This window comes from Solanum stenotomum, chromosome 9 (assembly GCF_019186545.1).
Source record: "Solanum stenotomum isolate F172 chromosome 9, ASM1918654v1, whole genome shotgun sequence".
In the NCBI taxonomy this organism is placed as follows: domain Eukaryota; kingdom Viridiplantae; phylum Streptophyta; class Magnoliopsida; order Solanales; family Solanaceae; genus Solanum; species Solanum stenotomum.
In genome coordinates this window covers 25,760,033-25,785,188 of record NC_064290.1, presented here as the reverse complement: position 1 = coordinate 25,785,188, position 25,156 = coordinate 25,760,033, and the positions used below count along the sequence as shown (strand labels likewise).

The 25,156-nt window shown below is 35.9% G+C and overlaps 3 protein-coding genes and 1 pseudogene across 3 annotated transcripts in view; 2 read left to right on the top strand and 2 right to left on the bottom strand.

The window, feature by feature from the left end:
- LOC125876728 (uncharacterized) overlaps positions 1–25,156 on the bottom strand; it is an 854,340-nt gene that overhangs the window by 401,481 nt on the left and 427,703 nt on the right. The gene's annotated exons all lie outside the window — the stretch shown is intronic.
- On the top strand, positions 1,618–5,532 carry LOC125877397 (uncharacterized). Its single transcript, XM_049558702.1, has 13 exons — positions 1,618–1,719; positions 2,658–2,783; positions 2,940–3,062; positions 3,133–3,344; positions 3,432–3,507; positions 3,765–3,851; positions 3,934–4,014; positions 4,167–4,199; positions 4,276–4,329; positions 4,423–4,464; positions 4,594–4,672; positions 4,755–4,825; positions 5,187–5,532. The coding sequence occupies exons 1-13, from the start codon at positions 1,618–1,620 to the stop codon at positions 5,244–5,246; spliced, it is 1,146 nt and encodes a 381-aa protein (XP_049414659.1). The 3' UTR covers positions 5,247–5,532.
- Positions 7,542–8,771, bottom strand: LOC125876735 (putative F-box/LRR-repeat protein 19). Its single transcript, XM_049557975.1, has 2 exons — positions 8,253–8,771; positions 7,542–8,170 (listed from the first exon to the last, which is right to left on the bottom strand). The coding sequence occupies exons 1-2, from the start codon at positions 8,657–8,659 to the stop codon at positions 7,759–7,761; spliced, it is 819 nt and encodes a 272-aa protein (XP_049413932.1). The 5' UTR covers positions 8,660–8,771; the 3' UTR covers positions 7,542–7,758.
- LOC125876736 (uncharacterized) lies at positions 12,234–13,028 on the top strand (annotated as a pseudogene).

Genomic DNA, 25,156 nt, shown 5'->3' with positions numbered 1-25,156 from the left:
TTGAGCCAACACTTGAAAAACAACCCTAAACTCTGCACTAGTAACTTGCTCGGCCAAAGGATCGACTAGAACTGGAGGAGCTTAGGGAGGAGCTTCTTGTTACACATTATCCCTCACATTTCTTCTAGCATAAGTGTCACGCCCCGAGCCTGCACCTCAGACGTGGCTGGCACTCGAGAACCATTGATGGCCCCAAGAGAACCCTTAACCTGGCTTACTTACTCAGCGAAAGACTTAAAAACATAAATACAAGGATTCAATGCATCTCTACTTAACTGTTAAATAAAATAACTTAGAATGTTTAAAAGTCAACATTCAACTTGGCCAAAATGGCTACTCAAGTCTTAACATATGAAATGATAATGTAAAGACAACTAAACTACTAATTTTCTATGAAGCCTCTAAAACAAAGAGGGATGTCGGGACAAGACCCCTGAACATCCTAACAATGAAATATTGAACGCAAAGCAAAAGGAGTCCTCTGGAATGCAAGGAGGCTCACCAACTGACTCTGAGTGCTCAACTGGATCAACGAGGCACTAGGTGATAATCCTGGTTACCTGTGTCTACATCATAAGAAGATGCAGGCCAACTGGCATCAGTACATTGATTGTACGAGTATGCGAGTTGGAATGTTAAACACAACATATGCTCGAAAAGAATCAGAAAGGAACACTTACCTTGGCTTCACTCAACTCCTGAATAATTTAACTCAATATAAAGCAATAAAGCATATGCAATATATAGAAAGCTTTTAAAATAGTGGAAAACAACTTAGTTCGTTAAAGAAAATGCAATAACAAACTCAACTTTACTCATATAATAAAGTAATATAGTTTTTGTGGGAGATTCTCTAACCGACAACCACCACTATGCGCCTAAGTGGTGATACAACGTCTTGCCCACGCTGCCAGAACTGTCCTATACTTTGCCGTCATATATAACGCCTTAACTAAGTGGATCCACTAGTCTATGCTAAAAATCAACTTAAGGAGTCATCTAAAAAGTATGATCCTTTACTGCCCATGATGGCTACATGGTTTATGGAGACTTGAGTTAATATGAACTCGCATCCACATATCGGTGCTCAATACTACTCCCAAAATATACTTAGCTCCTATGTTCTTAAAAACAAACTTCTTTCTTTGGTTTGAGATAATTACTCAAAACTTAGCTTAAAAGCTCTTTTGGAATCGATGTTCCCTTTCTTGCTCAAATGTGAAAACATTTCTTAACTTTTGGGAATACTTAGTTCTCATATAAACTTTTTGAGAAATGAACTCAACTCTTTATTCTTTGCTTAACTTAAAACTTAAGTCTTAAAACAAAGTTAAAATGTTTGTGAAAAACTTTTGAAAACTTTATAAACTTCTCTTGACTTGCATCTTAACTACTTGACTCTTAGCTTTCCTTGAATTGAATTATGGATTCAAGGTTCATTATATCATGTTTATGAATGATTTCATGATGTTTAGATGTACCTAAGAGTGTTGGAATCAACTAGAAAACATAGGTACATTGCTAAGGAACTAGTACGAAAAGTTGGGGGAGGAAAGGGAAGAACTGGCGTCCCTGGCGCTCTGAGAAGCGTGGGGTGCCAGAGGGTAACATTCAGAGATGGACCTTGGGTGTGCTGGCTGGCGCGGAACCCCAAGGGTGAAACTTCAGAGAACCTTTTGGGGCGCGCTAGCTGGCGCGGCTCCCCACCCATTTCCCCAGGTGCATAACGATTTTTCTTGCTCGTTTTTCAACTCTAAACCCTATAAACTCCAATGGTTCTTTTCCCAAACATTTAGAATCGACTAAACCATCAGAATACATCAGAGTCTACTCAAAATCACAACTAAAATCATGAATCAAACTCAAGAAACTTCAACAACAAGAACTCACAAGATTTCAATCGAATTATTTTCAAGAACTCATAGGATTTACTTTCAAAACTATATAACTTGGTTGAATTGAATCATGATTGGCGTGTGGGTGAACTAACCCAATGCTATGTGATCTCACATACCTCGTAGGGATCACCCCTTTATGAAATCCACACGCAAATCTCCAAGAAATCGACGAATTTTGAACTTTCTTATCCTTTCTCGTCTTTTCTCTTTTCTTGCGTTCTTTCTCCAAAAACCCTAACTCTAATTTCAAAAGTGTAAACTGACCAATTTCAGTTTAGACCCTTAGAAATATTACCTAAAACAAATTAATTAAGTTGGGTATGGAAAAGACCAAACTACCCTTCCAAATCCGGATTGGACTTTCCTTAACCAAACAACCCAACTTCCAAAGGACATATCTCACTCATACAAACTCGGAATCACACATACTCGGCGGCGTTGGAAATATAATTCAACGATCTTTCCTACGGTATCTGGAAACACACCTAAATGATCCTGAGTTAGGAGTTATGGTCATTTGAAATTGACAAAAACTCATTCTTAAATTAACTTGAACAAATTTCCAGATTTTCATTATTTCAAAAAAAAAAATCACTATTTCCAATTCTTAACTTCTTCCTAGTTATTTCAATTTGGTTTAAGCTCAATTAGTCTAGTAAATTGGTATTTTTAAGGCTGACAATAGTTCAGAATCAAGTTTAGGATTGTTTTCAATACTCCTCTCATTTTAAAGAAAAAAGAAGTACTAACTGATGGAAGTCACATTTGACAGTCATATTGGCATATAGGAGGACCAAGAAATTTTACTATGTCTACTATGTGTTGAGGACACTCACTGGCATGATATGTGATGGTGGTATTCAGTGTGTGGCCCTTGCTTTTGTGGTAATTATTGTTCTCCAATACATTCTCTTTTTACATCACTTTGCCTCATAATCTATTTACACCCTATATTCTTATACTTTATCCACATAAACAATATATAGTACTAAAAATAAATGCAATTATTAATAACATTTTGTTCAACCTCTGTGTTTTCAGGCAGACCATATGTCACAGGCAAAGCGTGCCTCCGCAATCGGAATTTTGGCTGGTGTTGGATCTGCTGCATTTGTCTGTGGAACCTTAGCTGATCACTTCCTCTCTACTTCTCAGATATTTCTGGTTCTTCTCTGAATTTTAGCTTTTGACTGATCTAGTTTTGTTCTATTTATGATCTTCTTTATTGATGAAGGTAGCAACAATTGCATCAACAATTGCTGCTGTATACATGCAAATTTTTCTAGAGGATACAACTCGCGTTAAAGAGTATTCTATTGAGGACCAGCCAATTTTGAGAAATAATGAAATGGAAGATACTGAATTGGATTGTGAGACTACAAAGAATATAAAGGTGTTCAAGAAAGTTCCATCCCTCAAGGATATCATTTGCTTTCTTAGGAAGAGGTAAGTAGATGGTACAAGAGCTATTTTATCATCAAATTTTCTAACAAAAGAAGAGATATGATGACAATTTTTGATGTCGTGTTGCAGTCCTACTTTTTCTCTTGCAGCATCTGTTGCTTTCTTGAATAGCCTAGCAGAAAGAGGAGAACAAGCTCCATTTCAGGTACTTTTTTTTTCCCTTTTTCAAGTGTTAATTGGGCATTCATTGATGACAACTAAGTACGTATTAACCATCGATCATATTTAGAATAAAATAAGTCCTTGCTGTAAAATTTTGGCATGTCGAAAACTGGTTCATCTTGAGAGAAGCTGGAGTATCGATACATGATAGTATGAAGCAGGGGGGGCTTTTGGAAGGCCAATTTTACTTCTTTCAACTATATGGTTAACTTGATAGTGTCTTTAAATATTTCCCTGCAGCACTTCTTAAAGGCTCGATTTCATTTCAAAAAAGATAACTTTGCTGATGTGATGCTTATAGCCAACATTTGCTCAGCACCTTCTCAGGTACTTTTTGCTATGGATCGGAGAAACTTATATTTTCTTCCTCATGGTTATATTTCATATATTAATTTTTCAAATCATGCAGTTGCTCCTCATGCCTATGTTGGCTCCTCTTATAGGAGAGGAGGTTCTGCTATGCTTAGGACTGATTGCTGGATTTACAAATGTCTGTGAACACTTAAAATGTGCTTTTCCAGGAGTTTTTGATTACAACTAATCCTCGTACGGAACACTAACCATGTCAGCATTTGATTGGATTTGATATGATCTCTCCTCTTTAGACGAGAGCAAACGACTAATTTTTACCTAAATCTGCAGCTTCTTATTGACGGTGTAGCACGAAAAAATTGGGTAAATTCTAAAACATTGAGCTTGAATTTTCTTTCTGTCTTTATGCTTCAAGTGCATTTAACTCCCTGATTTTCAGATTCCTTATACTGCTGCATTGTTGCCTATTTTCACCTCCCTCGTGAAACCCTCTGTGAGTTTTCTCAGATTTATTTTCAATATTTTCTTTTTTCATTCCTCTACTCCTATGAGTCTATGACCATTGATGGATGTTTATTAACTGCAGATTCAAAGCACTGTCTCAAAACAAATTGGGCCTAGTGAACAGGTGACTAGTCGCTCTATTCTTAGAATTTGACTGATTAATGCCTGAAATACAAAAAGCTTCCAGCATCAAACTTAAAATAGTAAAAAAAGCGCTTTCTGACAAGTACGATGTTTCTCATTCTTCTACTAGGGAATTGCTCAAGGGTGCATTTCAAGCATAAGTTCCATAGCTAACATCCTCTCCCCCTTCATATATAGTCCTCTTACCGGTAAGTCGAATTGATATTTATGCCATACCAAAGTATTTCTCTATCCCCATAAAGCTAACACTTGCAACTTTTTGTTTTGCGGCCTTATTCCTTTCAGAAAAACCTCCTTTCCGATATCCTGGTTTTACCATCTTGTGCATTGGCCTTGCTTGGGTAAGTATTATATCTATGGAACTTATTATGGAAATTATTGATTGATGAGGATCAGTTAACTGGATGCAATCTTCTACTCCATCCATTTAAAGAAAATGTCTCTTTCTCTTTTAGCAATTCTTTAATTTAAACTTTCCACATAACATGTTTAAGATATCCAAATGACATTTTGCTACATTTGACATGTCTTAAATTTTAGACCACAAGATTAAAAAAAAATAAAAAAAAAAAAAAATATATATATATATATATATATATTAAACTTCCTGTCATGTCAAAATAAGACAAACAAATCAAAACGGAGGAGAATCAGTTTTCATGTGTATTCAACTTGTAACACGGGTGTTTTCCGTGTATGCAGTTGATAGCTGTTATTCCCAGTGCAATGATAAAGGTGATTCCTCTCACCTCAAGACGGTAACGACATTGAAAGGGCAGCAGCTGAGACACAAATTTTGGGTGGGATGAAGATGAGACAATAGTAGATGTACCCAGAAAATGAGAAGCCTACACGAACATCCCATAGACTGATAGTTTTGCCATTTCTGGCAGGATCACTCAGAACGTCTAATTGTTATGTAACTGGAGACACTTTTCAATTTAGTGAATATTGTAATCATTAACTGTCGCTGTCTTGATTACAACAGTTAAATTACTACTAGCTGTTATGCTTTGAGAGATTTCTTTTGTTTGGCACTGGCTGGCACTCTATTTTATGAAACCATGCATGGTGTAAAATAGGATACAGCAAATAAGAATAGATTGAACTGCTAAAGAGAACAGATTTCCCAGTTTCCAACTATGAAAGATAATCTAATTCATTCTGCCAGAAGAGAGAATGATAATCATTTAATGTGAAGGCTAATATAGTTTGCTGAGGTTTGCCAGGTGCGGGACCTGTTTGGATTATGACTTATAAGTCAAAAGCCATAAGTTAGGATTTCTAACTTGTATTTTTGGCTTAATTTATTATATTTTGGCTTTAAAGTAAGTGCTTATAAGCACTTTTTAACTTTACCCAAACGTTTCAAAACTACTTAAAAGCTATTTTGGCTTAGCACTAGAAATAAGCCAATCCAAACGGGCAATGACAGTATACAACTTCTAGGTGATTCAAAGAAAGCCATGCAGCATCCGATGGCAAAGCAAAAGAAATAAAAATTGGCAGTATTGTATATGAAATCGTATTAACGGTGAACTGCCAAATGCATCTAATAGCAACAATAACATGGTTGAGACTCGTAGCAACTGTCAAAGGGAAAACATGTCTTAGCAACCAACTGCTATCTCCAACTGACCTAAAGAGGATGAGAGACGCCACTATTCAAACACTTTTCAAAACTAAATTAGAATAGATAACAAATGAGAAGGAAGGCCAGTGGTGTATTGAACGTGAGATGACTCTACAAGATAGGTACAAAGTGTCAACAAGCAAACGATCTAACAATTTCTCGGCCCAGAGAGTATCTGAAAACGATCACTGTTGATTATTCGTAAACAACTTGTGCAAGAGAGCTATTGAATACAAATTATCAGTGAGAAACATTTAATCCAGTTAAGAAGGTTCAAGATATCATTACACTAAAGAAAACACTAATATCTAAAGCCGGGATATTGAAGAGAAAGAAAATCCCAAGAGAGACAGAACGTTCAAGGTTAAAATCATTCTATTATCACTGTCCACTTATATTTGTGAATGTCATTAGCATTCTTTTCAAGTACCAAAGCAAAAGTAAAACATGATCTTCAACAGTTGTTGATGAAAAAATCAAAGCACAAGGGTTAGGCTACTGTCCTTGCTAGACGAAATCTGGCAGGACAATTTCAATATTCTAATGATTTATTTCAACCTCAAACTTCAACAGGTTTCAGTGTCTAAACTTCTAGCCCGCCGCAATGTTTTCGATGGCGAAACGCGACAAAAGGCGACAAGGGTCTGCCTCGCCACAAGACGAACGGCGAGGCGCTCACCTTTTTGAAGTGCGGCTCCAATAAATACAAAAAATTAAAATATTTAATTGCATATGTAAATAATCAAAATCACAATAGCAATAATATATTAGTAAATATTTCAATTCAAAAACTAAAAATAGATAGACCATACTAAAAGTCTAGAACTTGAATGAGAAAAAAATAAAAGAACAAAAGTCAAAACAGTGAGATAAAAATAGAGGTAGAAGTAACACTGAAGTCTGGAGAAGAAGCTGGAAAAAGAAACAAAGGACGAAGAAATCTGAAGAAGAAAAGAAGAAATATGAATTGGTTGGACTTTGGAGTTGCCAGAAAAGTTTGGCTGAATGCCGGAGAAGTCTACTCGAGTCAACTGGTTGGAATTGCAGTCGCAATCTAAGAGTGTAACTGTGCAAATTTGAAAAGAAACCCCTAAAATTACCTTTTTAAGTCTAAGAGTGTAACTGAGCAAATTTGACAAGAAACCCCTAAAATTACCTTTTAAAATCCTAGATTGGTTGTCTTTTTTAAGAAAATACAAAAGTCGACGGCTTTCTTGCCTCGCCTTTCTCTCCATGGCGTCGCCTTTTGAAGATCGCCTCGCCACAAAGCTAAAAGGCGATGAAGGGTCGCCACGCCTCGCCTCTCACCATCGGTGACGAGGCGATCGCCTTTCACAAAATAGGCTTCTGCCAACTTTCAAGTCTACATGTTTGAATGCTAACACTTGGGGATGGAATTGAAATAAAATACTATAGCCAGCATGTTCAATTCCTAACCAGTTCCTCACATTCATGCTGCCTAATGCAAAATGTTTAAGCTACAAGTTAACAATCTATTTAGCAAATAACAGTAAATAGTACATGGTCACCAACTTGTTGTTAATCAACAGAATACAAATCTGTTAAATACGTTCAACCCTGATTATGCAGTACAATAGCAATAGGATCCAAATTAGGCAAGATACCAGCAGAGTTGGAAACTCAATCATAGTGAATTTCAGCAATTCGACGATGAGCTCCCTTAATTATGTGCATGTAGAGCATCAAGCTTTGGCAGCGCATAATATCCAAATATTCAAGTCTAGAATTACCAGTGACAAGGGTGAGCAAGTCTCTGTCACCAATGCTTGAATCAGAAAGGTTTAGAAGCTTCAAACCTGGGAAGCATTTTATGAGGGTTGATGAGAGAAAAGGTTGCACAAATCCGTTTCGTCTAATGCCTCTAATATTAGGACAGTGAATCTCCATCTCTTGTAAAATCGCAGGGATAAAGTATGGTGAATCAGAAAAGTCCACAAGCTCCAGATTTGGACAGCTCCGTACTGCTTGAAATAAAACTTCTTCAGAGGCATTGAAGGATCCATGAAATGATAGGTTTTTCAAATTGGGGCAGCTATGGAAAAATAACAACACAACATTAATTGAGGAAATTCAGCAATAATTGTAAAATGGAGAGAGAGAGAGAGGGCGCTTACGATGTAGCGATGAGTTTAAGAAGGGCATCGTCATTGGAAGAGCCATCAAGAGAAGTGAGGAAAGGGTAAAAATAGAGAGAGGTCAAGGCGGATCCGCCAGCAGCTTTACTGATAAGAGACTGAAAGGCATGAATGCCAATTTGGGGATCGGTGCTGCGTCTACCATCAAAAGGGTCTAGAAAAGCTGCTGAAGATTTTACAAAGGCATCAACAGGAGGAGCGACAGTAAAAGAGACCCAACAGTGAGGGTGATGAGAGGTATTAGCCCAGGATTTGCATACCAAAGGGAGGTTGTATATACGATCTTTGAGGGAGGATTTGGAGAATATAATAACAAGAGCTGTGCTGGGTAGATTATCCCATGCCGGGCTCCGACTTTGCCTTAGCCTTTGCTGCCGCTGCATCATATGATTCGGTGAGGAGACGGTGAATTAAAGCATAAGAGGGGAGTGGAACACTCACTCCGCCACTCTATTTTCTCCTCTCACTCCACCAGCCCTTTTTATTAATGAGACGCTTGGAGAAAAACTAGTTTTTTTTTTTTTTTTTTAACCCTCCCTAGGAGTTTCCACCTCTTTTTGCTCCCTTGGTGATTCGAATTCGCAACATTCAGATTGAAAGTGAGGGATGCTTACCATTCAAGCAACTCCCTCTCGTCAAAAAAAAATGGGGTGGGTGCTCATGCTGGAGAGTGGAGCCCATATCTTCGCTTTTCATTAGAGCCGTCAATATGGGGTAGGCCCGTTGGGCCGGCCTGATCTAATCCGTAATTTGATAGGGCTAAGTTATAATTTTTGGAATTCATTTAAGTAAAGGATTTTTTAGCCCGATCTGAATAATTCTGCCGATTTGTGGGGCTTGAGAAATATGGATAGGATCGGCCCGTGGGCCAAATAAAAATTAATTAAAAAATAAAAATAAAATAGAGTATTAATAAGAGAATTTTATGTATAGCAAATATAAAATTCATAATTGTATGTTATGGCTATAGTTTATATAATTGCACTCCATAGCAAAATTTGTGTTTGCTATGAAGCTGTCTTTCTGTATATATCTCGGTATTCCTTCATTTTAATATACATTTGATTTTTCAAAAAATTAAATAAAAAGATGGTAATTTCGGTTAGAAAAAAAGGAAAAAAATCGTTGAAGTCACGCACATTATGTTTCAATCGAATTTCCTTCCTTCTACGTCTTCTTCAACAGTAAGAACTCCATTGTAACTCAATTTAGAAAATCGATCAAGATGTTGACGGTACTATACAAACAATCGAGATCATGTTGATTTTAGAGATAACAACAAAAGGTAATTTCATGATGAAAAAATATTCTAATTTTGTTTTTCTCTGGTTGAAATTGGTGTTCAGCGTGTATTCAAAATCAGATTTCGTTTTAAACTTTCATCAATTTCAATTGAATGTAGATTCAGAGGTGAATATTGTGTTCGTAATAGAGTTTAACACTTATGATTTGTATAGTTAATTTGAACTCTGGATGAAATTGTTGATTGTTTTGAATTTTTGATCGGAGATTCGCTTTTTTTACAGTAATATTTTTGTTTCGGATTTGTATATTTGGTGTCGAAACTATGAATGAAGATGAAATTGTATTATGATTTGTTAAGAAATTATACGTATAGGTGTTTTGACATGATTCAGTAAGATGTATAATTCGTATATGAAATTGTTGACTATTTGTTTCGAATTTGTATATTTAATTATACAGTGCAGCTTCATCATTATTTTGGATATATGATTTTGTATATTTTTATATAATTTTGTAAATTGTATATTTGTATAAAAAGCTTTAATTTGTGTATATAATCGTTTATATAAGTGTATATTGATAATATGTATATAAATGAAAAATTGAATTCGTTGTAAGTTATATACATATACCTATTAGTGTTGTTGTGAGTTGTATAAGAATATGAAAAAACTAAATTCGTTCTAGTTTATTCGAATTTGTATATTTATACAGTGTAGGTTTTTCCTTATTTTGGATATTTGACTATGTATATTTATATATAATAGGTATATGTATATGTCAATTATTTTAGGTTTGTCAATTGTATATTTGTATAAAGCTTTAATTTGTGTATATAATTGTTTATATAAGTGTATATTTTGGGAATATGTATATAACAAAAAAACTGAATTCGCTATAATTTGTATAAGTATATGTTCTTTTTGTTGTTGCGATTCTCAATCATCTAAATGTGTATGTATATATAATTTGATTTTTTATACAGAAATTCTAAAAATGGCTTCATTAGTTGTGTTGATTATGCATTTTGGTAGATGGGACAGTGACAATTGTTACGTTGATTATGCAATCGATGGGGTGATTTCTAAAGAAAGTTCATCGTATAAGGAGTTGTATAATGTTATTGCAATGCAACTCGGGGTTGATATGAATGTGATTAAGCTAAAAATTGAGTATAAGGTTGAAGAGAGCAACACACCAATGTTGATTCACAACGACATGGGTGTTAGAGTGTATATCATGCTTAAAAAGGCTGCAAATGACTTCAACAAGAATCCAATTTGTATAAGCATACTGGATAATAGTAACAATACCACTGAACTGTGTGAAAGTTCAAATCAGGAGAAGGGTATGGTTAGATCTATTTGTATAGATGGTATTGCTGAATTTGAGACTAGGCAGATGACAATTGGTGAATTGATAGAGTCGCTTTGTGTTTTGGGGTCAGGGAGCTACGATGGAGTCATTTCAGATCCATGTAATAAGTACATGGAGGTTGACCAAGTGTATAAGGACAAAGCCACTTTGAAATCTGTGATGGAAAGATATGCAATTGAAAAGAGATTTCAATATAGGACAGTGAGGCCAAATGCAATCAGGTAAATAGTTTGTACATACAGATACATAACTGTATATTTTGTTTTAATTATTCGTATATTGATGTGTTATGCTCTATTATCTGATGTAGTTATACACTGGAATGTATTTCTGATGAATGTGAGTGGTTATTGAAAGCATCAAATATCAACAAGTCTGGAATGTTTAGGATCCGAGCATTTAATACAGATCATACTTGTTTGTCCTTTGAAGGATAAATTATATTCATAAAAACATGCAACAAGCATGTTGATTGGTGGGATTGCCAAGTCTAAGCTTGTTAATCACAAGAGAAAATATACACCTTCTGATATTCGAAGTGATATGAAAATATATTTCGGAGTTGATATTAATTACTCGTTGGCTTGGAGGGCTAAAGGGAAGGCTTTGATTTCCTTGAGGGGCACCTCTTCTGCTTCTTACAACAAACTTCCTGCATATTTGTATATGATGGATATTACATATCCAGGCTCACATATACGTCTGAAGAAAACCGACAAAAATGAGTTCTTATATCTTTTTGTTGCATTGAATAGTTTCATACAAGGCTTTGATCATTGCAGGCCTATAATTGTTGTTGATGGAAGTCACATAAGAGGACCGTATAATGGGACGTTTGTGGTTGCAAGTACAATGGATGGAGCAGGTATGTTTCAGTGTGTTTTTGAATGTATATTTTTTATTTTATGTTAATTTGTATATAAATAAAATGTAGGACATAACTTCCCACTGGCCTATGGTATCATTGATTCGGAAAATGACATCGCTTGGACTTGGTTCTTTGTACAACTAAGGGAGGCTTATGGGGAAAGGAGTAATACGTGTGTTATCTCTGATAGAAATGAGATCATTATAAAGGCAGTGACAATAGTGTATAATAATGTGCCGCATTATGCTTGTATGTGGCACTTGTGGGGTAATGTTGAAAAGAAATTTAGAAAGTCCTCCAAGGAGCTATGTCCTGTATTTTATACAATGACAAAGACGTGATATAAACTTGAGTTTGATAGGCTACTGAATACCGTAGAAAAGGTTGATGTAGGTGTTAAAGAATATTTGGAGTTGACTGGATATGATAAGTGGTCTAGGTGTCATGCAGAAACTCATCGGGGATGGGCTATGATGTCTAATATTGTAGAGAGTATAAATACTGCACTAGTGTCTGCGAGGGAATTGCTAATTTTTAATTTTCTGGAAGAGGTTAGACTGATGTTTGGGAGATGGAATCATGACAACAAACACAAGGCAGCATGCACATTTACTCCGTTGATTGAAAAACTTCAGAATATACTGGTCGAAAATGAAGCAATGAGCATACGAATGGGGATATGTTTTATGTATATCTAATATTGATTAATCAATAATTAATTGCTTTAAAATTGTATAAAGATAGTTATGCACACAGTTAGAATTAATACATATACAATTGTATAAACTTATACATATACATAAATCTGTTTGTATGAAACAGGTTGTGCCGTTGACTGAATATATACATAATGTGACTGATGATGGTAGGAGTTTTGTGGTCTGTTTAAAGAACAAAACATGCAATTGTGGAAAGTTTCAATACGAAGAAATACCATGTGAACATGCTTGGGCGGTGCTGAGCAAAAAGGTCTAGTAGTTGATGAATATTGCTCGGATTTGTATAAACCAATGACAGTTTTGAAGATTTATGAGATACCGATTTATCCATTGCCTGATGTAGCAGAATGGGTGATACCTGAATACATAATGTATGATAAAGTTCGGCCTCCAAAATTCAAAAGACTTCTATGAAGGCCAAAAAAGAAACCTCGTGCAAAAACAACACGTGAATTGCTTGGTCTCAAAGGGAAGCATACATGTAGCATATGTGGAGTTGCAGGTCACAATAGGCGGTCATGTAGAAACAGGCCTCAAGAAGTTTAATGAGCTCTTTCGATTATATTGGAGTGTAATATTGAATTTTATAGATACTTCAATGTTATTCGCAACTGATTTTGTGTTTAAAATTATATGAGTTGGCATGGTGATGATGGAATAAATTTGTTATGTCCTATTAACAGTGAGCATTTTTGTTCTTTTTTTTGTATTCATGCTCTTGTATATAGTATGAGTTATCGTTGTCGTATATATGGTCCATCATATACAGAAATTATATATGTATAAGTTATATTGAACATATTATTCTCTTTGTATTTATGCTAGTACAAATAATTATATGTGTATTTGTTATATTGAAATATTTTCCTCTTTTTGAACAGAAAATGTATATGTACACTCTATATTTATACTTTATGAACGATTGTATAAGTTGGCTAGATTTATACAGTTAATGTATAAAATACATTGTTATTTAAGTGATTTCTATATTTATACTTTATGAACGATTGTATAAGCTTGCTAGATTTATACAGTTAATGTATAACTATACGTTGTTATTTAAGTGGTTTGTATATTTATACTTTATGACCGATTGTATAAGCCTAACAATGTATATATATATATATATATATATACTCAACATAAAACATACTCCTCCTAGATTTATACATTTAATATATAAATATACATTGTATAAGTTGGTTTGTATAATTATTAAAGTGTTAAACTGCATATATAATGAAATTAACAAAAAAAAACAAAGAAGTAAAAGACATAAATGATCAAACAAGTGTATTACAATAAAAAAACTGGGAAGTTCAAAACATTCAAGGTTATTATGCATGTCATTTGCATATACAAAAGAAAACAAAAATTTAGTACTACTGTTCTAAGTAATTGTGATCCTTTCACTGCTATCGCAATCCCTGTGAATCCTGATTGGTCTTTCTGGTGCCTCGTTGTCACTAGTTGCATCGGCTTGGATCTTTTGCATTTCATAATTCCATAATAATGCAGCATATTGAATACGTGTGAACTCTGAATCGAAGGAATTTGGAACCCCATTTCCATTACTGATATGGTCTGCATAAGCAGCAACATATAGTCCACAATCGCTGAAAATAAAACACATCAAATTTTATGGTCAGTATAAAATTAACAATAACAATAGAAATAAAAATAACCATAATAAAACTTACAAGTTTCCTTCAGTTTGTTGTGGTATATCCTTGACATAAATCATTTCAAACGAGTCAAACTCAGATTGGGGACTTGTATTTCGGGTGTGAAGATATGTCAATGTCTTTTTTCCCGTAAAAAACAGACTTAGATAGATACATGGGAATAAGTTGTGCATATTTCTTGATCTCATTTTCAACTTTTGAATCGTGTAGTGCATCACCACTTAGAGAATCATAAATTTGTATACATCTATCATTAAAGGACACAATGATCAAAATCCAGTGAAAGATCTCCTTGACGTTAACAGGAATGAGAATGTTATCAACTGTGTGCCAGGGTGCAGCAACATGCATTTTGTATCCATTAATGTACTCAAGAATCGACTCCTTCGTACTGTCCTTATTGATATTACTTTCAAAGTTATAATGAGCATCCCAGATGTTGTGAATCAAATTATTGAAATTGCAATCTGCAATGATAAAACTGAATGTGTTGTTTGATGAGTTCACAAATTGGACTCATTTAGGGAAATATTTTTATAGAATTAGTGTCCTCAAATGCATATTTTCTCTCAATATCTAATGAAAATCCTTAAGTTTCAGGTATTTAGAGTTTGAGGCAAAGCATGGACACTACTTGGCAAGAAGGAACAAGACGGCTGAAAAGAACGAAGAAATGAAGGCTTGAAGATGGCCGAGCCTAGTTGGCGAGTCATCGATGGGCCTGGAGACCGCCTTTTGTTCCAGTGTGCTGAGCCCTGAAGGAAAATGTAAAGTTGGTGATGAAATGAAGCAGTTGGCGCGTCGTTGATCAGTTTCGTGAAGCAGTACCATATCGTCCAACGACTCAAAGCGCGAAAAGGCTGAAGGCTAAATCAGGAAGGCGATGAAATCGACCAAAAGGCAGATCGTCGAGCGTATCGGCGATCCCGACTAACTGCGCCGAATGGTCCTCCGCAGCACAAATTTTCAAACACTATAAATACTAGTTTAAATTTCTAATATCATATCACTTTTATTATTCGAACTTTTTACAGTTTTTGGAGAGTTTTAAGTTTTAGAGGGTTTTGGAAACTTTGTTCTAAGACCTTAAAGATTCAAAGGGTTTCAACTCCAACAAATTGGACGTGGGTCTCTAAGATTCTTCACTCTTGATGTGTTTTAAGACTTAATTCTTCATACCCAGTTGATGGAAACTGATATTGGTATAAATTGTTATCTCTTTTACATGTCTAGCTAAAACCCCAATTCTTGGGGTGTGATTTTGTGAATATGGGTTAAATTATATGTTGGGTCTTGCTTGTTGATGATTTATTTGTTGTTTAAATGTGATTCGTTTAGTAGTTGTGTATGAACTTAATGGGATTGTAGTTGCAAATATGATTTCATCTTAGTGTTTTTGGCTTGCTCGAGAGAGAGGTCGTAAAACTAAGACTACTAAATTGATAGCCGGTGGTATTGGGTTGACATGGGTTCAGCTCGAGAGAGTGAATCCTAGTCCTTCTCCCACACATGCTCGAGAGAATGATGGGCTAAGGCAGAGGCTGTGCTTAATGCGGCAACTTGATGTTCGAGAGAAACCGAGTTGGTTTGGGGTAAGTTGCTAGAGAGAGAATTTACCCCCACTATAGTCTAGCCTAGTCACAAATGTTCAACAATTTACTATCAAAAGCATGTACATGATAGTCTAGTTTAACTTGTATTCCTATCACATCCCAAGAATCTCGTCTCCATATCTCGTTTTCTTATATTTTTACTCTTTTTTTAGTTGTTAATTAATACAAACCCGCATTGATAATTAACGTTTGCGTCACTCCTTAGATTTAGTATGTTTTTATTCGTTAATATTTATATCTATGACTAATTAAAACTTTATTTTATTTTTATACTAATTCTCAAAACCACTCCCTGTTGGAACGATCCCAACCCTTGGTTGGGTTATATCACTACACGCGATCGTTTGGCACTTGAACTGAAATAGTGTTAGTTGATTACGTCGAACATCAAAATGGCACCGCTATCGGGGAATGGTGTTATTAGAGAATTTGTAGTTAAGTAGGATTTTCGTTCTTGTTAGTCGTAGTTTTCTTACTTAATTTTTAGTTTTATTTTGTTTGTTTGTGTGAATATTTCAGGAAGTATGAGTGTGAACGGCAGCAATGGCAGCCAAATAGGCCATCAAGACGACATCGGAAACCTTAAGGATGTAAATGAGCCTCATGTTAATGACCCTCATCTCATGGGCGGTATTGGTGCCATTCACTTGCCTCCGGCTGAAGGGAATGTTGTATTTCACATCACGAGTACCATATTGCAACTCTTGCAACTAAAGGGGCTTTTAGTGGTTTGGCCTATGAAGACCCTCATGAGCACATTCGAAATTTCGTAGATGTGTGCGAACCATTCTCTTTCAAAAATATATCCCAAGAGTCGGTTCATCTACGATTGTTCCCATTCTCTTTGATGGGAGAAGCATGCAAGTGGCTAGCTGAATTGCCACGCGACTCAATCACTTCATGGGAGGAGTTGGTCACCGCATTTAATGTGTGATTTTTCCTTCCCTCGAAGATAATGACTCTTCGGGACAATATCCAAAGTTTTAAGCATTTGGATGGCGAGCCAATTCATGAGACTTGGCTGCGATTCAATAAGTTGGTGCTCCAATGCCCAACTCATGGCTTGCCTGACAACGTATTGCTGCAATATTTCTATCGGAGCCTAAACTCGGTGAACAAGGGCGTTGCTGACCAACTTTCTCCAGGAGGATTGATGCAACAGCCATATGTGATAGCAACTCAGCTATTGGATGGCATGACCACGATAAATCGGGCTTGGTACACCCATAAAGATCAAGTCTCCCCTCTTACATTCAAATTAACCAAGGAGAAGATGGAAAAAGATCAGGAGAGGGACCAAAACATGGCCAAGATCATGACACAACTTGACATTTTATCCAAAAATGTCATGGGAGCTGGTGCTCGGGGTGTCAATGTTGTGGGTATCGGGTGTGCAAATCCTGAGGAAACGAAGTTTAAAACCTTGTATAATGAGGAGGTAAATTTTCTAGCCAACCAAGGCGGTGGTTATCATTCAAACTACCCAAGGCAGGGTGGTAACCAAGGTTGGGCTTGAGAGGATGGTTGGAAGGATCGCGACAGAGAATGGAGGGACCGAAATCCTAACTGGAAAGATGGGGAAAAGGATAGGTATGTGCCTCCCCATGAGCGCCAAAAGCCGAAGGATTCGGAAGGTGGTAGGTCTTAAGATATGCTCTCTCGTATCCTCAACAAAGTTGAAGGGTCAAACAAAACTTTGAAAGAAATGAAAGAAGATGTGTCCACCCTTAGCCAAACTGTCACATCCTATTCAATGTCAATAAAGCAGTTGGAGACCCAAATGGGTCATATATCGTCTCATCTCAATCCGAGACAGCAAGAGAGTTTTCCTAGTGATACTATACCTAACCCCAAGAATGAGATTTGAAGGTGGACTTGCGTCGTGCCTCGACGTTAACTAAGGCGATGTTTGGAAGGCAACCCAAAACCCTTTTTATTGCTTTTATTTGTGTTGTGGTAAAATAATGGTGTGTTGTTTGTACAGGTTGAATTGTGAAAAGTGTTTGAAAAAGTGTAGGGTGGCGAGCAATAGGTCCAGTCGGTGAGTTGCTGAAGGGGTCGGCGAGCCCGACCTAATCCATCGTTTGACTCAAGACATCTTCAAATTGGAGTCTATAAAACTCGGCGAGCCTAGGAAATTATTGGCGAATCGCCGACCATGTCGGCAATCTTAACGGAGACCGTCGTTGGGATCCACACACTAACTGGAGGTTCTGTAAAATTCGGCGAGGTAAATGAACTCTCGGCGAATCACCGAGAGGATAGGCGAGCTCGACTAACATCGCTGAATGGGCAAAAACTGGACGGTTTTGCAGGCCAAAGGTTTAAAAATTTCAAACTCATTCACTTTCCCTCACTTTTTATCTTCTCAAAATCACACCCACACACTAGTTCCTATATTTTCACATTTTTAGAGTATTTTTAGTGTTGATTTGTGCTCGAAGTTGGATTACATTGCCGCCTAGCATTTCAATCTTCTCTTTATAAAAAAAAAAGGTTGGTTTTCTATGCCCTGAGTTTATTTTATCAAACATTATACTCATTTGCAATAGCCTGATCTTGTTGGAGTGTTCTGATCCTGCCTAATAGGATTAGATTGTTTACATGCATGATTTAATTTGATAATCTTGCTCGAGTAGTTGTGATTGTTAAAATCCCGTAATTGTATGCCTTAAACTGGATTAAAATTTGAGGGGTCGTGTTTGGATGTGATGGGTTTGAGCTTAATTGAACTCGTGCATGCTTTAATTTTATTTTCGGGGGTTGCGGGGTTGAATTCGAGAAAGTGGGTTGAAGGTAGGCATGTTGGGTCATTTGGCAAGCTGGGTCGAGCTTGCCAACCACTCGGCGGTTCGCCTAGTGCCCCTATCTCGCTTTTAATTTCTTGCTAAGTGAGTAGTTGAAGTCTGTAACTTTCGGCGAGAAGCATGAGGTCGCCAAAAGCACTCGGCAACTCGCCAAAAGGCTTTTCAGTCGCCCTTTGTCTGCACCCCTAAACCTTTGTGCACTTGAACTTTCGGCGGGCCTATCCTTGTTCACCGAAAGATATCGGTGACAAGCCGAGTGGTTCCCCCCCATCGCCTACTTGCCGCAGTTTTTAGAGCTAATTCCTTCTGCGAGCTCGATTTATCTCGCTCTAGAAATTCGGTGATTCTCCCTCCGATTTGGCGAACCTGTCTGAAATTGTTCTGTTGTGCTTTTGTTTAAGTTTTTCTAACTTCTCTTTGAGATTTTGCAGACATGGCTAAATCAAAAGCTGCTGAAAGAATAACACCAGCCCAAGAGAAGTCTAAAGGGATTGTGATAAATTAGGATGCAACTACGTCGAAAGGCAAAGCTACGAAACTACCCACAACTACTGGGAAAGGCAAGGGCAAGAGGCCCACTTCTGCTAGGAAAACCATTACCCTAGACCCTAATATTCCTTCATGGGCCCGGGGATTCTGTAGGGCGGTGCATGTCTTTCTAGCGAACTCACACTCAATAGAACTTGGTGAATTTGGCACTACTGCTCCTCCTAAGGTAACCTCGTGTACCGATGCCCAGGATCAATGTGAGGCATCGGGCACTGATGCCTAAACAAATAGAGAGTCTACATAGACATGATCCCCTCTTTACCTCCCTCTCTGTTTTGCTTTACTTCATTGTTGAATAATTCCTATTTGCATTTGAGGACAAATGGTTTTTGTTTGTGGTGGGTAAGGCCCACCTTTGTGTGATGATTATGCTCATGTTTTATTTATAAATTTGGGTCGTTGTGCTTAAAATTGTGTTTTATACTGCTTCTTGTGGATGTTTGAGCTTGTGGCTCCTTTTATTTTAAATTGTAAATGATTTTGACCCTTTCGAAAAAAAATGAAAAAATTTTGCCACCTCTTGTACATGTGGAATGTGGCTATTCTTTAGCAAATTTGAGTCTCGGTTTTGATCAATAGCGATGACTCAAATAGTGCTCATAATCAAACGAACATGAATGTGCGGCTATGATGAGACCAAGTAAAGTTACATAATCAATATGTGTATCTCATTGTGACTAGCCAATTATCGAATTGATTCTCTTGTGATGAACGTTGCACACTAGCAAAAGTGTGGAGTCTTGTTTGACTCTGGTCGATGCCTTGTATGATGAGCTTACTGTGAACCATGCATGACAACACCTAGAATTTACCCCGTTGGTCTGGTCGACTAAGTAAGGTTATCTCTTGATATAATCTTAGGTAACTTTGAAAGAGTGTGAACCAATTTGACATATACCTCTTTTGTGGCCTTCCTTGTGAGTGTGTGAACCTCTTTTGAACGCCCTTGAGCCTTACCTTTCTTTGAAAGAAACTTGATGAAAACATGACCTTTATTAAATCCACTACCCATAATCCTCGTGATTTGTGGTTGATTGAATAGCCAACTTAGGCTTTTGGCCTAAGTTGGGGGTGTGGTGAAAAGAAAAGGCAAGTCAAGAAGTGCAAGAAAAGTCCCTTTTAACCCATGGTGTTGAGAAAAATGGAACCCCTCCATACAAAAAAAAAAGAAAAAGACAAGAGAAAAGAAAAACAAAAAGTTGTGAAATAAAGTTATGAGAAGTGTCAAAAGAAATGGGTTCCTAAGCAATCCATAGAAAGTGAATAATGGGATAACTTATGAGCACTAAAGAAATTGATGAAAGAAGAGGAAATAGGGTGTTGAAAGCACCACATTTCACGAGGATGAAAGTCATTGATCCTAAATGGTCATACCTTTGCACTTTTCCTCATTACAAGCCTTGAAAAGACCTCTTTGATCTTGAGTGAGCTGAAATAATTGTTGATTGGAAAATATGGGCAAACCTATGGGTGAAGCATACATTGTGTTCTTCTTGTGAGAGTTTGCGTTGCATTTGATTCTGAAACTTTAAATGATCAAACCATTATCTGAATATGGAATCATTCTTTGTGTGAGGATATTTGAATGCCTTTGTTGAGCTCGAATTTGCATTTGAAGCAAGTATAGTGAGCTTGAGAATCTTTGATAATATTGTGTCACAACTTGAGTCTTTGAGTATACAATTGATCCTTGCGAGTAAGTTGAGTCTTGTTGTGTACATTCATGATTGAGTCTTATGTAGCATTGTTTGAGACATCCTTTTTGAACTGCTGAACTTGAGTTTTACTTAAGGACAAACAAAAGTTTAAGTTGGGGGTGTTGATGAGTCCACAAATTGGACTCATTTAGGGCTATATTTTGATAGAATTAGTATCCTCAAATGCATATTTTCTCTCAATATCTGATGAAAATCCTTAAGTTTCAGGTATTTAGAGTTTGAGGCAAACCATGGACACTACTTGGCAAAAAGGAACAAGGCGGCTGAAAAAAACGAAGAAATGAGGCCTGAAGATCGTTGAGCCCAGTTGGCGATGGGCCTGGAGATCGCCTTTTGTTCCAGTGTGCTGATCCCTGAAGGAAAAGTCAAGTTGGCGATGAAATAGAGCAGTTGGCGCGTCGCCGATCAATTCCGCGAAGCAGTACCATTACCCGACTAACTGCGGTGAATGGTCATCCACAACACAAATTTTCAAACAGTATAAATACTAGTTTAAATTTCTAATAGCATATCACTTCTATTATTTGAACTTTTTACAGTTTTTGGAGAGTTTTAAGTTTTAGAGGGTTTTGGAGACTTTGTTCTAAGACCTTGAAGATTCAAAGGGTTTTAACTCCAACAAATTGGATGTGGGTCTCGGAGATTTTTCACTCTTGACGTGCTTTAAGACTTAATTCTTCATACCTAGTTGATGGAAACTGATATTGGTATAAATTTATCTCTTTTACATGTCTAGCTAAAATCTCAATTCTTGGGGTGTGATTTTGTGAATATGGGTTAAATTATATGTTGGGTCTTGCTTGTTGATGGTTTATTTGTTGTTTAAATGTTATTTCGTTTAGTAGTTGTGTATGAACTTAATGGAATTGTAGTTGCAAATACAATTTCATCTTAGTGTTTTTGGCTTGCTCGAGAGAGAGGTCGTAAAACTAAGACTACTAAATTGATAGTCAGTGGTATTAGGTCGATATGGGTTCAGCTCGAGAGAGTGAATCCTAGTCCTTCTCCCACACATTCAGCTCGAGAGAGTGAATGGGTTAAGGCGGAGGTTGTTCTTAATGCGGCAACTCGGTGTTCGAGAGAAACCGAGTTGATTCGGGATAAGTTACTCAAAAGAGAATTTACCCCCACTATAGTCTAGCCTAGTCACAAATGTTCAACAATTTACTATCAAAAGCATGTACCTGATAGTCTAGTTTAACCCGTATTCCTATTACATCCCAAGAATCCCGTCTCCATATCTCGTTTCCTTATATTTTTACTCTTGTTTTAGTTGTTAATTAATACAAACCCCCATTGATAATTGACGCTTGCGTCACTCCTTAGATTTAGTATGTTTTTATTCGTTAATATTTATACCTATGACTAATTAGAACTTGATTTTATTTTTCTACTAATTCTCAAAACCACTCCTTGTGGGAATGATCCCAACCCTTGGTTGGATTATATCACTACACGCGATCGTTTGACACTTGAACCGAAATAGTGTCAGTTGATTACGCCGAACATCATTGTTGTTGGAGTACTTGGCTCTTTTGCGTATGTAATACAAAATGACATCTATGTGCTGTAAAAATAAGTAGTTACAATTTGTATAAATTGTCATTTATACAGAATATATCAATTGTATAATAAAATAAATAATATCACATTTACCGAGTCATCAAGAAATTGATCTTTGTATGCAAGCTTATAGAACCAGTTCTTGTTTTGGACAGTGACAATTCCAAAATGAAACCACATTTTTAAGACAAACTTTTTCTTTTTGTATCGGTCTTCTTTGTCCTTTCTAAGAAAATTAAAATCAAAGTAAAGTTTTATACAAATATACGTATATATAATTAAATCTGTATTTTTAGTAAGTACAAAATGATTTACTTTGTGTTATGCTTAACAAGTTTGCCTTCATTTAACCATTTCCAAAAATACATATACAGAGTTGTAAGATCCACATCCGACATTGAAACAAAGAGATGTTTCAAATCAAACATGAAAGGAAACCTTGATGAACTACCTGAAATGTATAAAGTTAGAAATAATCATTATATGACTAACATTTGTTGGTATGTCTGTATTATTGTGTAAACAATACATTTTGTTGTACCAGACTCTGATCTGAATAATATCACATAAGGCAATGTGTTGAATGGGCATAAGCACCTTTCCCAAGGAATTGGTAATGGTGTGTGCTCGTCCACAACTAACAAAGGATGTAACACTATGCTTCTTTCTGAATTAAGGTTTGATTGATCATCATGTACCATCTGAAGAGGTGTTGGACACATGAAAACTTCTTCAACAACTAATTTATTAGCATCGGATGATCCTGGTTTGTTTGTATTTGTAAATTCTTCTTTTTCCATCTTTTCAGTTTGATCGTTTATAACAATCAATAAATCCTACTGTTATAAAATAATAAACTAAAAAAATTCAAATGATCAGATTATATATAATTATAAAGTCAAATTTATGAAGATAAAAATTGAGAACTACATACAAATGATGAACTGTTGAAATCTGCTTGATCATTCATGAATTGGGATCCCTCTTTGTTAACTTCAATTGGAACATCTTGACAATCCTCCTTCTAAATATATAATAGATGCAGTATAAATAAATATTTATATATCTTGACAAACCTCAGAAGAATTTTGAACCTCTGAAATGTTTGTAAAATTTGAAGTGTTCTGAACCTCAAAAGTGATTGGAATCTCAAAATTGTTGTGAACCTGCAGCAAATATCACTTGGTATATTAATAATAATTATGTCTACATAATTATACAATTTTTAAAACAAATTGAATGTTGAAATTAAATTATACAAGTGACAATTATAAATGTGTTGGATAGTTAGTTAATTGTATATGTATACTGACCAATCTGTATACGTATATGTATATGTATGTTATTTATTTGAAAAAATTTAAACTGTATATGTGTGTTTAGGTTATTTGTATATAGAAATTGATAATGTTGTTTATAACACAAAATTAATAAATTACTTGTGGCTCAGGAGTGTTGAATTGTTGACCGAAAGGGCTAAATCCTGAGTGTCCAACTAGAGACTGTAAATGTGACTAGTGAATACTAACTTCTAGATTAAATAATGGAACTACTACTCGAATAACCTTCTGTAGAATATTTAAGAAAGTGTACATTATATACAAAACGCCATAAAAATTTGAATGATCAACAAGATAAATAAGTATAATACCTCTTGATCATTTAGATCATTATAAACAGATTGGCAGTTCAATTTAGAAGGTGAATGTCGAGAAAGTTCTTCGGACTGATCGACACTGACCGTTGACACTTTATGTCTAATTTCTACACCATCGCCCTGAAGTGTAAACATTAATTGTATATTTATTTTTTATGTAAAAAATCTATGTATTGATCTCTATTAACAAATCTTATCCTCCGCATTCTTGGTTTTGATAGAATCCAACACAACTTTGAAGTTCTTTTCAATTAAGTTCCTTAAATCAGTAAATTGTTTCTCCATCTGAAATTGGACATATATAAGTAACTTTAATGTTAAATATACAAATTAAATAGTAGTTGAATAAAAAGAAGATTAAAAAAATCAATACCGATATTTTGAATTGATCAAACTCATCGCGCGATATACTAAAATCAGGTGACTTGCTGGTGGATGATATTTCAGAAGCAACACTTTATTTAATCTCAACATTTTGCTTAATGCATGTATAGGAAGCAACACTAGTACGTTGTTTAGCTTGCCTCTTTGGAAATGGTGACTTGGGTCTTTTTGTAACATTGGCATGTCGAGGAGATTTTCTTAAGCAAGGCTGCTTTGATATAACCCTGGGTGGTGTCTTCTTCTGAATACGAGTGATTGTCTGCCTTGATTTCTTCTTAGGAGGAGACGAACAACTATCAACTTTTTCTTTCCCTTTATTATTTTTTAGACGTGGAGGATCCTGAAAATCATCGTCCGAATCATTTGCAGCTGATATTTCTGTTGGAGATTGATCTGATTGAACATACTCAGGAGGCAATTCAAGAATTTAAGTTCCATTGGAGTTGGACTTAGATTCTGAAACAAGCTGCAAATTATAGACACGTTCATATTGGCATATTCATTAATAAACCATTCAAATATGATGTATGCATTTGTCTAATTTTGTGCAATTGTATATGTCTAGATGAACATTATACAAAAAAATTCCTTATACAAATGCAAAAACTTATACATAAACAAGAACAACTTATACATACGTATATACATTGCACAAATTTATACGTATACTTATACAATGTATAAGCTTATAGATATAT

Bases quoted from the DNA above. Each gene is read 5' to 3' on its own strand.
- LOC125877397 (XM_049558702.1), top strand. From the start codon at position 1,618: ATGGACCTTGGGTGTGCTGGCTGGCGCGGAACCCCAAGGGTGAAACTT. The intron at 3,508-3,764 runs GTACTTTTTTTT...ATTTCCCTGCAG, and splicing joins GAGAACAAGCTCCATTTCAG to CACTTCTTAAAGGCTCGATT. The intron at 4,465-4,593 runs GTGACTAGTCGC...TTCTTCTACTAG, and splicing joins AAATTGGGCCTAGTGAACAG to GGAATTGCTCAAGGGTGCAT.
- LOC125876735 (XM_049557975.1), bottom strand. From the start codon at position 8,659: ATGATGCAGCGGCAGCAAAGGCTAAGGCAAAGTCGGAGCCCGGCATGG. The intron at 8,171-8,252 runs GTAAGCGCCCTC...ATTTTTCCATAG, and splicing joins CTTAAACTCATCGCTACATC to CTGCCCCAATTTGAAAAACC.